This window comes from Hemitrygon akajei, chromosome 4 (assembly GCF_048418815.1).
Source record: "Hemitrygon akajei chromosome 4, sHemAka1.3, whole genome shotgun sequence".
Taxonomy (NCBI): Eukaryota; Metazoa; Chordata; class Chondrichthyes; order Myliobatiformes; family Dasyatidae; genus Hemitrygon; species Hemitrygon akajei.
The window spans coordinates 87,801,547-87,815,007 of NC_133127.1; the positions used below are offsets into that span (position 1 = coordinate 87,801,547).

Here is a 13,461-nt window from a genome sequence, read left to right on the forward strand (position 1 = left end):
GTTTTGCCTCACCTGGAATGACTGTTTGGGGCCCTGAATGGAAGTGAGAGAGGAGGTGAACAGGCAGATGCAGTATTTGGGCAGCTTGCAGGGATACATGCCAGGAGGGAGATTAGTTGGAGGGATGAATAGATAAAGGGATTACAGAGGGAGAGATCCCTATGAAAAGCCGGGGGGAGGGGGGAGATAAAGATATGCTTGGTAGTAGAAACCCTTTGGAGATGTCGAAAGTTGGTGAGAATGATGTGTTAGATGTGGAGCTTGATGGGGTGGTAGATAAGACAAGACAAACTCTATCACTGTTCAGGTGGCAGGAAGATGGGGTGAGTGTGAATGTTTGGAGAATGGAGGAGATGCAGGAGAGGGTAGCATCAATAGTGGTGGAAGGGAAACCCTGTACTTTGAAGGAGGACATCTCTGATCTTCTGGGAACAAATGCAGCGGAGATGAAGGAACTGAGACCAGGGAATAGCATTTTGACAGGAGACGGTAGCAGAGGTATAGTCAGGACAGCCATGGGAATCGCTAGGTTTTTAGAAAGATGTTGGTTGACAATGTGACTCCAGAGATGGAGACAGAGAGCTCAAGAAAGGGGAGAGGTGGCAGAAATGGACCAAGTGAATTTAAAGGCAGGGTTGAGGTTGGAGTCAAAGTTGATGAAATTGCTGAGCATGAAGCAGCACCAATACAGCTATCAATGTAGTGGAGGAAGAGTTGGGGAACTTTACTGGGGAATGCTTCCAACATGAACTGTTCTGTGTAGCCAACAAAAAGGCAGGCATGCAGGTGTCCATGGCTGCCCCTTGAGACTGGAGAAAGTGGGAGGAGCTGAAGGAAAAATTGTTGAGTGTGAGGACCAGTTCTGCTAGATGAAGGAAAGTGGTGGTGGTGGTGGCTGTGAACAGGTTTGTTCTTTTATTGAGAAAGAAGTGGAGCCATTTATGATATTAGGTTTTGCCCTGCAGGAAGAATGGTCTGCAAACCCTGCCAAAGCTGTAGTGAATCCGATTCCGTCTCTAACTTCAATTGTAATTGTTTTCTTGCTCTTAAAATAGACTTCCATAGTTCATAGCTGGACTTCTTGTAGAGTTCTGGATCACTGGTATTGAATGTCACAGATCTAGCTCTCAGCAGATGGCAAATCTCCTGGTTTATCCACGGCTAAGAAAAAATCTGCAGATTCTGGAAATCCAAGCAGCACACATAAAATGTTGGAGGAACTCAGCAAGCCAGGCAGCATCTATGGAAAAAAGTACAGTTGACATTTTGGGCTGAGATCCTTCAGCAGGACTGGAGATTTAAAAAAAAGTTATGGTTTGTGTTTATGTTTTATGGTTTGTGTATATCTGGTATGTTCTCGAAGGGATACACTTATCCACACACATCTTTATGAAGCTGATGATAACTGTGGCATATTTATTCAGATTTAAAGATGAATCCCTGAATATGGTCCAGTCCACTAATTCAAAGGAGCTCTTTATGCACTCCTCCGTCTCCCTTGACCACACCTTTGTGGTCCTCAGTCTCTGCCTGTACACTGGATGTAGAAGTACAGCCAGGTGATCGGACTTTCCGAAGCACGGGCGTAGGATGGCATGGTAAGCATTCTTAACGGCGGTATAACAGTGGTCAAGTGTGTTGTCTCCTATGGTTCCACAGTGATATGGTGGTGGTAGTTGATCAGAGACTTTTTCAAGGTGACCTGGTTGAAATCTGCCGCATGATTGAGAAGGCATTAGGCTACACAGTTCCATGACCATGGTGCTCAGTTCCTCCAGTGCCTGCCTGATGTTGGCCAGGGGTGGACTGTACACCGCCATCAGGATGACAGCGGAAAGCTCCCTTGGCAGATAAAACGGACACTTGACTGCTAGATGCTCCAGGTTGGGGAGCAAGACTGAGACAAAAATTGCCAAATCTGTGCACCACAATGAGTTAATCTTCATGCAAACTCTGCTCCAACAGCCCACCTTTACATGACTCTGCTGTTTGATCCATGTGGTGGATGGTAAAACCCTTGGGATGCAGCACTGTGTCCGGAATGCTGGGGTCAGCCATGTGTCTGTGAAGCCAAGTACACAGCATTCTCTGATGTTCCTCTGGTATTGCAATATTGCTCTGAGGTCTTTAATTTTATTTTCCACAGACTGTACATTAGCCAGCAGGATGGTAGGGAGTGGGGACCCTCAGGTCCTGTGTTTTGACCTTACTTGTAGCTCAGAAATTGGTTGACTCTGGATTACAGACTTTGGATTGTTCCCTTTGGAAACAACACCCGCATCCTGAGTCTGCAACTCATAGTCCGCCAATTTTGAGATTCAATAGATTTTTAAAATGTCTTCAACAACATTGCTGACTGAAGTTCCCATAGCAGTGACTGTGGACATGCACTGTAGTAGCCCGAAACAAGAATATCTGATGATTCCTTTTGGAGATGCAGGCAAAGAGGCTCCAATTTCTGGCACCATTTTATTTTTCTTTCTAATAGTTAACTGGAGTTATTGGGATGCTTCACAGATCAGGACTTGGACCTCAGCTTTTTACAATCTATGTTGACGACATAGTTGAAAGGACCAAAAGAAATACAAAAAAATGCTGATGATACAAACATAGACAGGAAAGGAAGTTGTGAAGAATACACAGTCTGATATTAGGATATCATTAGATTAAGTGGAACAAAATATAGGGAATATGAAGTTACTTATCTTGATAGGACAAATAGAAAAGAAGACGAAAGTGTAAATAGAGAGCGCTTATAGGATACCGCGGTACAGAGAAATCTATGCAAATTCATAAATGAAAGCACGTACAGCACAGTAATCAGAAAGAAAATTAATTGTTGCATCTACAACAAGGGGAACGAATTCTGAGAATGGAAAATATTGCTACAACTGTATCTAGCATTGGCATAATCACACACAAAACAGAATTATTGTTTTGGTCTCCTTACCTTGGTGGCAATATACTTACTTCAGAGGCAGTTTAGAAAAAATTCACAAGTTGACTTCTGGGCTGAACGGGTTGCATATGAGGAAAGCCTGGGCACATTGGACCTACTTTCTCGGGAGTTCAGAAGGGTCTCGAGCAACCATTATTAAAACATAAGCTTCTAAGAGGATTTGGCAGGGTAGCTGCTGATAGGATCTTTCACTTCAAGGGGAAAGCTTAAACAGTTAATCCTTATTCTGAATCTATGGTCCTTTGTTTAAGTCGGGGTAGAGGAGGAATTTCTTCTTGCTATTTTAAGAGAATTCTGGGAAGCTGAGTCACTGAATATATTCTAGCTTAAATTTTTGGAATAAAGGGCAGTCAAGCGATTACACAAAAGATGAATTATGACTAAGATCAGATTCTATATTGAATGGTGTAGTAGTTTAGAGGAAAGATATGGCCTTCTACCTTTGTGTCCTTTGACTTTCTATCCAAAATTCGGACATGTCTTTTTAGTACAAACTACATGCACTGTGCATTCACATCTCTGCAAGGAAAAACATTTCTGATGTCTGCAAATCTCTGTTGGGAGCATAGATAAGTTATAATGCAAGGCACAATTATCTGCTTAATAAATGTAAAACACGTTTTAAAAGAAAATAACCCAGAGTTCTGACATACAGTTAATTCCATTTTCTGTGCAGTGTACCTCCATGCTACAAAATTTTGAAGAATAATTTTAGATAATTATCTGAAAGCTGGATTTGTCCAAAGGACTTGAAGCAGTAAATGTTGAAACATGACAGCTGAGATTATTTGGAAACGTTATGTCAACAATACTTACACAAGCCTTTTCTTCAGTGGGCTTAGTTTGTCTACCCAGGATGCATCTGTCAACATGCTTTCTTCATCTGCGTTTATATTCTACATTTAGTAAAAAAATTGTTAGACTTACCAAAATTAACATAAAAACCTCAACCAACAGTTTAACTCATTAAAAACAGATAAATAGAAATAGAGCTTTCAAAAATTCCAAATCCAAAAGTCAAATTATAAAACTTTTTATGCATATATCCATAAAAATGTTTCTATGTACTCAAGCTGGTGGTGGACAAAGTGAGGCAGGCATGTGTGGAAAAGCATGGGACATTTGAATTGATATGGAGGCAAGTCAGCCATACAACATTCACATAACTTTAAATTATTAATAGCTATGCATTTAAGCAACAGTGCAAATTTAGAAAAGTTCTTGTTATATGATTTTATAACAGAAGAAAGTAAGAACACAATTAAATGCAGAGCAAGAAAACAATATTTGCCATATCAACTTTGCTACACACAAAGGATCTGTCTTACTCAACTTTTTGCTGTGTATTTAAATACTTAACAACAATCTACGTGCCTGCTATAAACACTGCATACCTCAGAGGTAAATGAATCTTGGAAGTTAAAAAAATATATATATTTAAAACTGAAATTTCAAAACGCAGCTGATGAGCTGGAAACTACTGAAAGAAATCAATGGGCCAAGCAGCGTCTGTGAAAACAAAGGGACATCTTTGACTGAGAATGTGTATAAGGAGTCCTTACATTCACTAGTAATCTAGAACTAATAATGGTACAATCTTGAAACAACTCTGTCAAACGTGATAGAGTTTGAAGCATCCTTCTCAAATTTGTTTGCCCACTGAAATCCACTTCCAACTTCAGTAATCGATGCCTAGCAGACAGATGACACTTGTATCAACATGCAGAAACTGAGCTCAAACAAATGTCAACTTGTTCACTGAAGCATAGTAGAAAACTGGTCTTCCACCTACAGATCAGAAGTTCCTGACCAACCTACCGTCACTGTCCAATGGTAAAGGTCCACAGTAAGATCACAGCAATGGTTGACACTTCCCAGTGCCCGGGACTGACCACTCAATGAAGGCAAATGCTAAAGATGAAATTCACAATAACTTTCTGTATGTTGGCACAGAGTTTGATTGTCTGAGGAAAAGGGTGCTTAAAGATCAAGACAAATTCAGCCCATAACTCTTGGACAATTAGACAGCAGTGACTCTTGCCCTTGTATACACTTCTGAGACATGGACTGCAAGCAGCTGGAACCTCAAAATACTCAAGGGATCAAGAGATGCCATCAGTGCAATCTCTGGAAAGGCCTCCAAATTGACTGGCAGTATCAGTGAATGAGTGCTAGTGTTTTCTTCCATGCCGAGATTCTCAGTATTGAGGTCCTAGGTACACCAAGTTTGCTCTTTTGGCAGGCAACGTCAATAGCCCACTCAATATCAGCATCCTATAACAGACAGAGTGTTCAAAGCTCTGTCATGGAAAAGATTACCAGGTTGAGAAAGGGGGAGGAAAACCCTTTACAAAGTGTAACATTGACGCACAGGAATCCCTGGCCCACGACTGTTCCAAATGCAAAGCACCGTTCAGGTTGGCTTTGGGATCGGGATTCATTGATCAGGTGTACAAGGAAGCCTGGTGTAACTAGCAGAAGGAACACGTTGGATCTTACCACCCTCCCCTTTAAACTCCTCTTGCCCCACCTGTGGTGTGGTTTTCTAACCCATCATCTATCCTTGCCCCCTACACACACAGATCTTCATGACACCCCGCTTATCTCATCCTGCTAACGACTCTGTCCTTATTCTTCGACTCCTGCCGCTCAGCCGATTTCAAGTTCTCCTCCTTCATAGGCGCAGCGGCAGCAGAGTGCTTAGCGTGATGCCATCCCAGCTCGGGGCATTCCAGAGTTCAGAGCCCAGTTCCAGCACTAGTCTGTAAGGAGTCCTCCCCGTGGAGTGTGGGGGTTTTTCCTGGGGGTGCTCCGGCTTCCTCCCACAGTACAAAGACGCACCAGGTAGCTTAACTGGTCATTGTAAACTGCCTCGTGATTAGGTTAGGGCAGGAGTTCCCAACCCTTTTTTATGCCATGGATTCCTACCACTAACCGAGGAGTCCGTGGACCCCAGGTTGGGAACCACTGGGTTTGGGTTAATTAGGATTGTGGGGTGGCTGGGGCAGGGTGGCTCATCACTACTCCTCACTGTATCACTAAAATAGATAAATGCTAGTCGTCTGACAACACTACACTTAATAAAGTGCATTCTTATTTACAGAAACTGCCTAGGTAAATGAATTACAGTCTCAGATTACTTTCATCTTCTCAGAGCACATCGTAGAAAACTACATCTAATCATATTTTTCTAACTGTAATATAAAATAAAACTTTAATAAAATTTAAAGGAAAATGAACTAGCGATGAATACTGAATCACAGCAACATACCTGATTCATTCAGAGTCATAGTATCACAAAATGGCAAGCAGAACTTGAGCAGATCTGAAGAGCATTCAGAATAGTCGCCTTTCCTCATCCACCTATAATCGTTTTACTTTCAACCATTCATGCAATTCACTTTTGAAGGTGCTATGTTTCGTACCCCCCCCCCCCCCCGAAACGAATCAAAAGTAAAACACGGGAGCCGGGGATGGGTGTGTCCTCTTGGCTTTATTATAGTGAGGCGCTCACATATGACATGGGGGCATAATGATGTATGACCTTCACGAACTTCTAACGTACAGCATAATGAATTACGTAATCAAACAATATATTTACAAATTACTCAAATATTAAATACACAACACTCCTCCCTGCTTAGCTATAAACTCCAACTCAATACAGAGTGCATCTCAACTCATATTGCTCTCTCATGCATACACAGTATACTATCCAGACATCCACAGCATCATAACTTTTAAATTGTCCCATTCAGGCCTCAAGATCTAGTTGTGTGGAGGATTTCTTACTCTTGTCGAATAATGTCTTTCCTGATTGGGGGGGGGGGGGGTGGAGATTCACTCTGCTTGGTAGATGAGACTTGTGGCTGTGAAACAATCTCAGGTTCCAGCATCCACCATGGTGGTTGTAGGAGTTGACTCTGGGACTACAGGCAGCAGTTCTGACAGCTCTGGCCACCTGCCTTCTCTAACAATTGACTTTGCTCTCCTCAACCGATCGATGTGTCGCCTCCAGATGACATCAGATGCAATCTCCGTTGTGTAGGAGAGAAGTCCAGTTCTTCTTCTAGCAACTACTGATGTTCCAGGACATGTTTTAAGAGTGTATGAGGAGGTAGCTACATCTGATGAATGCTCAGCTGGCTCCCTGCCGTGCTCTGCTGCGGGTGTGCTGGAACCAGTCGCCCAAGGTGCTGGCCCTGAATCTACAGCTGTATCTGGTTCTAATTCCTGTGAAGTGTCAGTAGGTTCTTGGCTCAGTTACCTGGAGACCACTGGAACTTGCTGCTCTGTGTGTCTACCCATGTTCTGCAATATACTGTTACTGTTTCTCCAGATCTCCTCGCTATCCTCTCAGATCCTCCACTACTCTCTGGATGATTGTCCTGCCAAAGGGTTTCGGCCTGAAAAGTCGACTGCACTATTTTTCCACAGATTCTGCCTGGCCTGCTGAGTTCCTCCAGGTATCTTATGGTACAGTGCATTCGGTACAATGCTGGGCGGAGAATTTTAAAAATCATCTGAACAGGAAGTTTTCTTCGGGTTTTTAAATGAGAAAATAAATAAAGAGGGGATGGAGATAGATGTCTTTCCACCATGTGGGCTCAAATTGAAATCTGAATTAACCTGAGCAGGAAACAATAGAAAAAAAAGCTTATGTACAGGAAGTAATGTACATACAAAACAAACTTTAGAGGCCAGAACAGTAAGCTTTGGACTACATATCCGTAGCATCAACTGGCAAAAAGCATGTGCTGGGGCAGTAAAACCACAAGGGAAGAAGGTGCTGGTGAGTTTTAGGGAGATCAAGTACAATTTAGTAACCTTGGGAGCATTCTACTAACGTGTTGCTAAATAGCAGCATTGTCTTCTGGGTGGAAGGGTGCTTATATAGATTACTCAGCTGTGAAGCTGTGAGACAACATGCCTGCAACTGATGAAGTTTGCTACACTGAAAGTGAGATAGCACAGTGTCGCACAAGGAAACACCAATGCTGTTCTGTGAATGTCGCAACTCAAGATCATTATATTAATGGTTTTTTCCACAAACAATTTTAGAGTAATTCACAACATTGGTATAAAATACTTAAATAATATCCAGGGAAAATTGTGAGTGCACCTTATGCTTTATCAGCATAAATGATTTGGCTATAACTTGAATTTCACTGTTAATTTAAATGATGCAGAAGTTCTTGGTGAGTTACTCTTTCCTTCAGAGTAGTTACTTACACTGTCAATCAGAAGTGGATGCGTTGATTCAGATGTGTTTGGAGAACTTACATCACTTTTGACAAAGAAATATATAATAGCACTAAAAAAGAAAACAAGTAGATTAATACTTTATAGGAAAATATCATATTTAAAAGTTCTAAATATCTTCAAATTAATCTTCAATTTTGCAACTAAGTTGGACTACAGCAAATGAGTCAATGGTTTTGGTTTTGTATAAACAAGATCACTTCTGATATAAAAGAATGAAGTAGGAATCACAATTATTTTTACAATAGCAAATCTTGTTTCAAGAACAAAGCTGATCATACAAATCCAGGAAAAGAATACAAACTGTAACAATTCCTCTTATTTCATGGGAGTTGCCTGAACAGGTTTACCTTAAGAAAGCCAGAGCAGCCCCAGCATAGTTTAAGTAAGGCTTTGCAACTTCCTCAGGGTCAATTCCAAACCAACCAAATCTGAAACAAATTAGACAGTGCAGTTACAACACTTGCGAACAATTGATCATTTGAACTACAACCATTTGAAGCCGAATCAATAGAATCACACTAAAACTGAAGCTGAGCTTTGTAGCGTTTTCCGATCTAAATTTGCTTTTACTCAATAGGTTTTGAAAAGTTAACAAAATGAAGAAACCATGTTCCATCTATTAGGTTCTGAAAATGACATATCAGATAGAAAACTGGTATCATGATTATCACCAGAATGACAAAGAATTTGGTTGTTTTTAATACTCATAGAAGTAATATTATTCCAAAGATTATTAGATTCCCAATACTAGTTTTTCAGGAGTGGATCAGCCAACGAATATGAAGTAGGTATTTATCTGGGGTTTCACAGGACATCTAGGAGTTTGTTTTACTAAAAAAATACTAATTACTGAAAATCAAAGTTATCATGTAACTGAGAAACCTCTAATCTCCTTTGTAGCAAAGAAATGGCTTAATTACCTTCTGGACACATTGAACACTGATCCACAACAGAGGAAATATATGATAGCAATCAAAGCAGGAATACAAAAACGGTACAAATGTTTTCTACATTCAAAAGTAGCTCTTAAGTATACAGTTGTGCTGGTGAAGTAACATTAATATTTAAAAAAGAACTTTGGGATATAGCTGGATACTAAGCTATTTGGATTTTAGTAGCCCTAGTGATGAAGGTCCTGTGAAAAATATCTAAGGGCTAAACCATCCTGGGTAATAGATTTGTTTAGACTATTGAAAGACATTAATAAACTATCTCACAGAACTGAAAGAAACACAATTGTCATTTTCCAGTTGAAGGTCAAAGTTTTCACTAATAAGTCTATTTGTCCAGCAATGGACAGTTTTACAGGAATAATTTAAACAGTAGAATCTCAGCAATTTGAAGAGTAGAATTTCAGACTTCCAGGGTTGCAACTGTTGTAATAAAAGATAGTTGTACTAATCTCCATTTATCTATCAGACAAATCCATCTGTTGGGCGACTATGTGCTTGAATTTTATGCCGTTTCAATGGGAGCTCTTATTAGGGGAACCACCAGGTTCGATAGCAAGTTGAAGATTATGGAGGAGCTCATATCATTGGTTTTCAACTGCAGTCTTCCATAGCTTTCAGAAATTAACTTTTGTTTCGGAGGTAACAGCTACCTCTCTGGACCATAACAGTGTTAATCTACAAAAATTCAACCATGGCAATTCAGAATGGGTTGTGCTTCAAAGGAAACTGATGGCTGGAAGAGTAAAATCATCACCAACAGAAAGCATTTAATATGAGCAAAGAAGTAGATGTGGGAAGAAGAAAGAATTCCAAGCACAGAAACAAAAAATAAATGCAAAATAAAAGTAGAAGATGAACCAACAGTTTGTTTTTATTCATGCATGGGTGGTGTTTATTGATTATCCTTCTCTCTCCTGAATTGAGGGCATTCATGAATCAACCAAACTCTCGCAGATTTGTAGTTGGGCAGTGGCCAGGTGGGCAGGGATTTTGGATCCCCCTCCCGGAATTGTCAACAAGGCAAACTCAAAGTTGCTCAGTGCCCAGACGCTGAAGTCTGATGGGCCAATTTTGATCTAAATAATTACAATTGAAAATCATATATGACTCCAATATCCATAATGTTTTAGAAAATAAATTTGCAAGTTTTCCTTGATTGTTTAATTCCACCTCTGCTGCCCTTCAAGTAAACTGTCTTTCAGAGAAAAAATATTTTTATGGACCACTTGGTGGCACCAGAAGCCAAAAATTGATTATAATCACCTCAGGATGCAATGGCTTCAAGGCAATTATGGTTACTTACTAGTTTTTGCAATAGTGCTTTTTAAAATCCTCACTTCTACTTTCTCATGCACTCACCACTCCTCCCCTAGGCCCTCTCACATCGGGTTTGCTTTGATAAACTAAAATAAGCAATAATGTTGTTGGCCTGCGGAAATAGCAAACTGCATCGTGTTATCTTCAAATGCTGATGCTGAATTCAACATCTCCATGTTACAAGGCTGTGCTTCAATCTTGCATGGGGGCAATAGTTCAACTGCTAAATTAATGAAGATGTTGACTACTGTCCTATATTTCCAACAAAAGATATAATTTCTGTATTGTTGCTTGTGGCTCTACACATTGAAAAATAATCTAAAATAGTAATTCCAATTTCTATATTCCCCAATTCAAAATAATTGCTCCTCCGATATCTTCAGCAAAAATCTACAATTTATCCCACTTTCCACTGTAATCAAGATCTCTGATAAGAGATTCATATACGTTGGAACTCCACTTGTTAAATAAAATCTACTCCAATCTAGATGGCTCAATGAGAAATAAATTAGGTTAATTTTATTCTGACTGGCCGTTCTGTACAAAGATTATTATCCTGTGTTGTTAAAGAAAGGCACTGAATATTGTGTATGGCATTCGTGGAAATGTCTTTATATACCTAATGCAGACTAATATGAAGCCTCATGGCACTTAACCCGAAAACAGAAACTGCCAGATATAAACAGCAATTTATTTTGGACATTCTGTATCTACATAACATTAGTTGTACAGAAAAATCCAAAGTTCTCCTTCACACTGTCAAGAATGTTATTCTCCCTAGGCAATGAAGGATTGCAATGTAGGGAAAGTACCCTCAACAACAAAAGATGTTGGCCTCAGTCTTTCAGAACCAAGCACTCCCTCACTGCCAGCTTGGTATATCATTTACTATACAAAACATATTTATTAACTGAACTACCGGTAATTACTATGGATTTAAAGGGGAAACAAGTCAATCATTTTGTATATAAGCTAATACCCACAGAGACAGAAATACTAGCTGCCCAATTCATTTAACACACAGTGGACATAGTCCATAGAACTATTTTTCACGTATTCATATCACCAATTTAAAAATGGTTCAAATTATATTTCAGGGATAAATTAACAGTTCTAAATATTTTCACCATAAACTTGTGCTGTCAATATCTTGGAGTCATGCAACAATTATGACACCTGAGACCAGTTTGCCATGGCTCCATGCTAGTCAAAGTAACTTGTAAGCTCAATTCCACCTTCCAGCACTACATCCATTGTTATAGAGTCATAGAACACTACGGCACAGAAACAGGCCATTTTGCCTATCTAGTCTGTGTTGAACCATTCACCTGCCTAGTCCCATCGACCTGCACCCAGACCATAGGCCTCCATACCCCTCTTATCCATGTACATACCCAAAATTCTCTTAAATGCTGGTCGACCCTGCATCCACCACTTACACTGGCAGCTCATTCCACACTCTCACCACCCTCCAAGTGAAGAAGCTACCCCTCATATTCCCCTTAAACATTTCACCTTTCACTCCTAACTCATGACATCTTGTAGCTGTTTAGTGGAAAATGCTTGCTTGCCTTTACCTAATCCATACTCCTCATAGTTTTGTATACTGCACCTCTGTCAAATCTCCCCTCATTCTTCTATGTTCTAGGGAATACAGTCCTGATTTATCCAACCTTTCCCTACAACTCAGGTCCTCCAGTCCTGGCAACATCCTTATAAATTTTCTCTGCACTCTTTCAACCTTATTTACATCTTCCTTGTCAGTAGGTGACCAAAATTGTATACAATACTCCAAATAAGGCCTCACCAATGTTTTATACAATTTCAACATAACATCCCAACTCCTGTGCTGAATACACTGATTTATGAAGAGCAGTTTGTCAATAACTTTATGACCCTATCTACTTGCCAAGCCATTTTCAAGGAATTATGGTTCTGTATTCACAGATCCCTCTGTTCTACCACACTCCTCAGTACCCTAGTACTCACCATGTAAGACCCACCCTGGTCGGTCCTCCCAAAATGCAATAACTCACACCTGTCTGCACTAAATTCCACCTGCCATTTCTCAGCCCATTTTATTCAGCTGGTCCAGATCCACTGAAAGATCAGAAGCTTCCTCGTTGTCCACCACACTCCCAATCTTGGTGTCATCCATAAATTTGCTGATCCAGTTTACCACATTATCATTCAAACGTTGATACAGATGACAAACAACAACAGACCCAGCACTGATTCAATCCAATTTACCACCTCAACTTGAATGCCAAGCGACTGAACCTTCTTGACCAACTTCCCACGTGGGACCTTGTCAAAAGCCTTGCTAAAGCCCATGTAAACAACATCTACTGCCTTGCCTTCATCACTTTCCTCGTAATTTCCCTGAAAAACTCTTAAGACTGGCTAGACATGACTAACCATGCACAAAGCCATGTTGACTATCCATCATCTGCCCCTGTCTATCCAAATATTCATATATCTGGTCCCTTAGAACACCTTCCAATAACTTTCCTACTACTGATGTCAGGCTCACCGGCTGATAACTTTTGGTCTCGGCTGTATCATTTAAATATAATGCGGATTTCCGCCTCGACCATACAGTATGTCCCATAAATCTATTACCACGGGTTCAACAATATTTCCTCTTCTCCCTCTAACTGCTCTTCCAATTATTTTACATTCCATGGCTCATGTCTTTTGAGCCCTTTGTTAAGGAAACAGATCTGTCCCAGTTACCCTAGCTTGACACCTCAGCAATTAACTCATCAGCCTTGTCTGATCCAAGGACAAGAACCAGAGCTTATCTAAACTTTCCTCATACCTGAAATATTCCAGCTCTGGAAAATTCCTTGTAAAATTCCTATGTACTTCTCCAGTGCAACTGCACCACCCTTATAATTTGATGACCAAATCTGTGTGCTGCACTCTGTATGTAATTTAAGTAGCGAGGTATGTGGGTGAAGCAAT

General features: G+C 40.3%; 1 protein-coding gene across 3 annotated transcripts in view; it reads right to left on the reverse strand.

The window, feature by feature from the left end:
- Window positions 1–13,461, reverse strand: part of LOC140726516 (transmembrane protein 144-like) — a 60,472-nt gene that overhangs the window by 20,028 nt on the left and 26,983 nt on the right. For all 3 annotated transcript variants that reach the window (XM_073043011.1, XM_073043009.1, XM_073043010.1), the window contains exons 7-9: window positions 8,572–8,652; window positions 8,192–8,273; window positions 3,776–3,855 (exon numbers count right to left, since the gene is read on the reverse strand). In XM_073043011.1, the coding sequence (XP_072899112.1) occupies window positions 3,776–3,855; window positions 8,192–8,273; window positions 8,572–8,652 (243 nt within the window). The remainder of the gene's footprint in view (window positions 1–3,775; window positions 3,856–8,191; window positions 8,274–8,571; window positions 8,653–13,461) is intronic.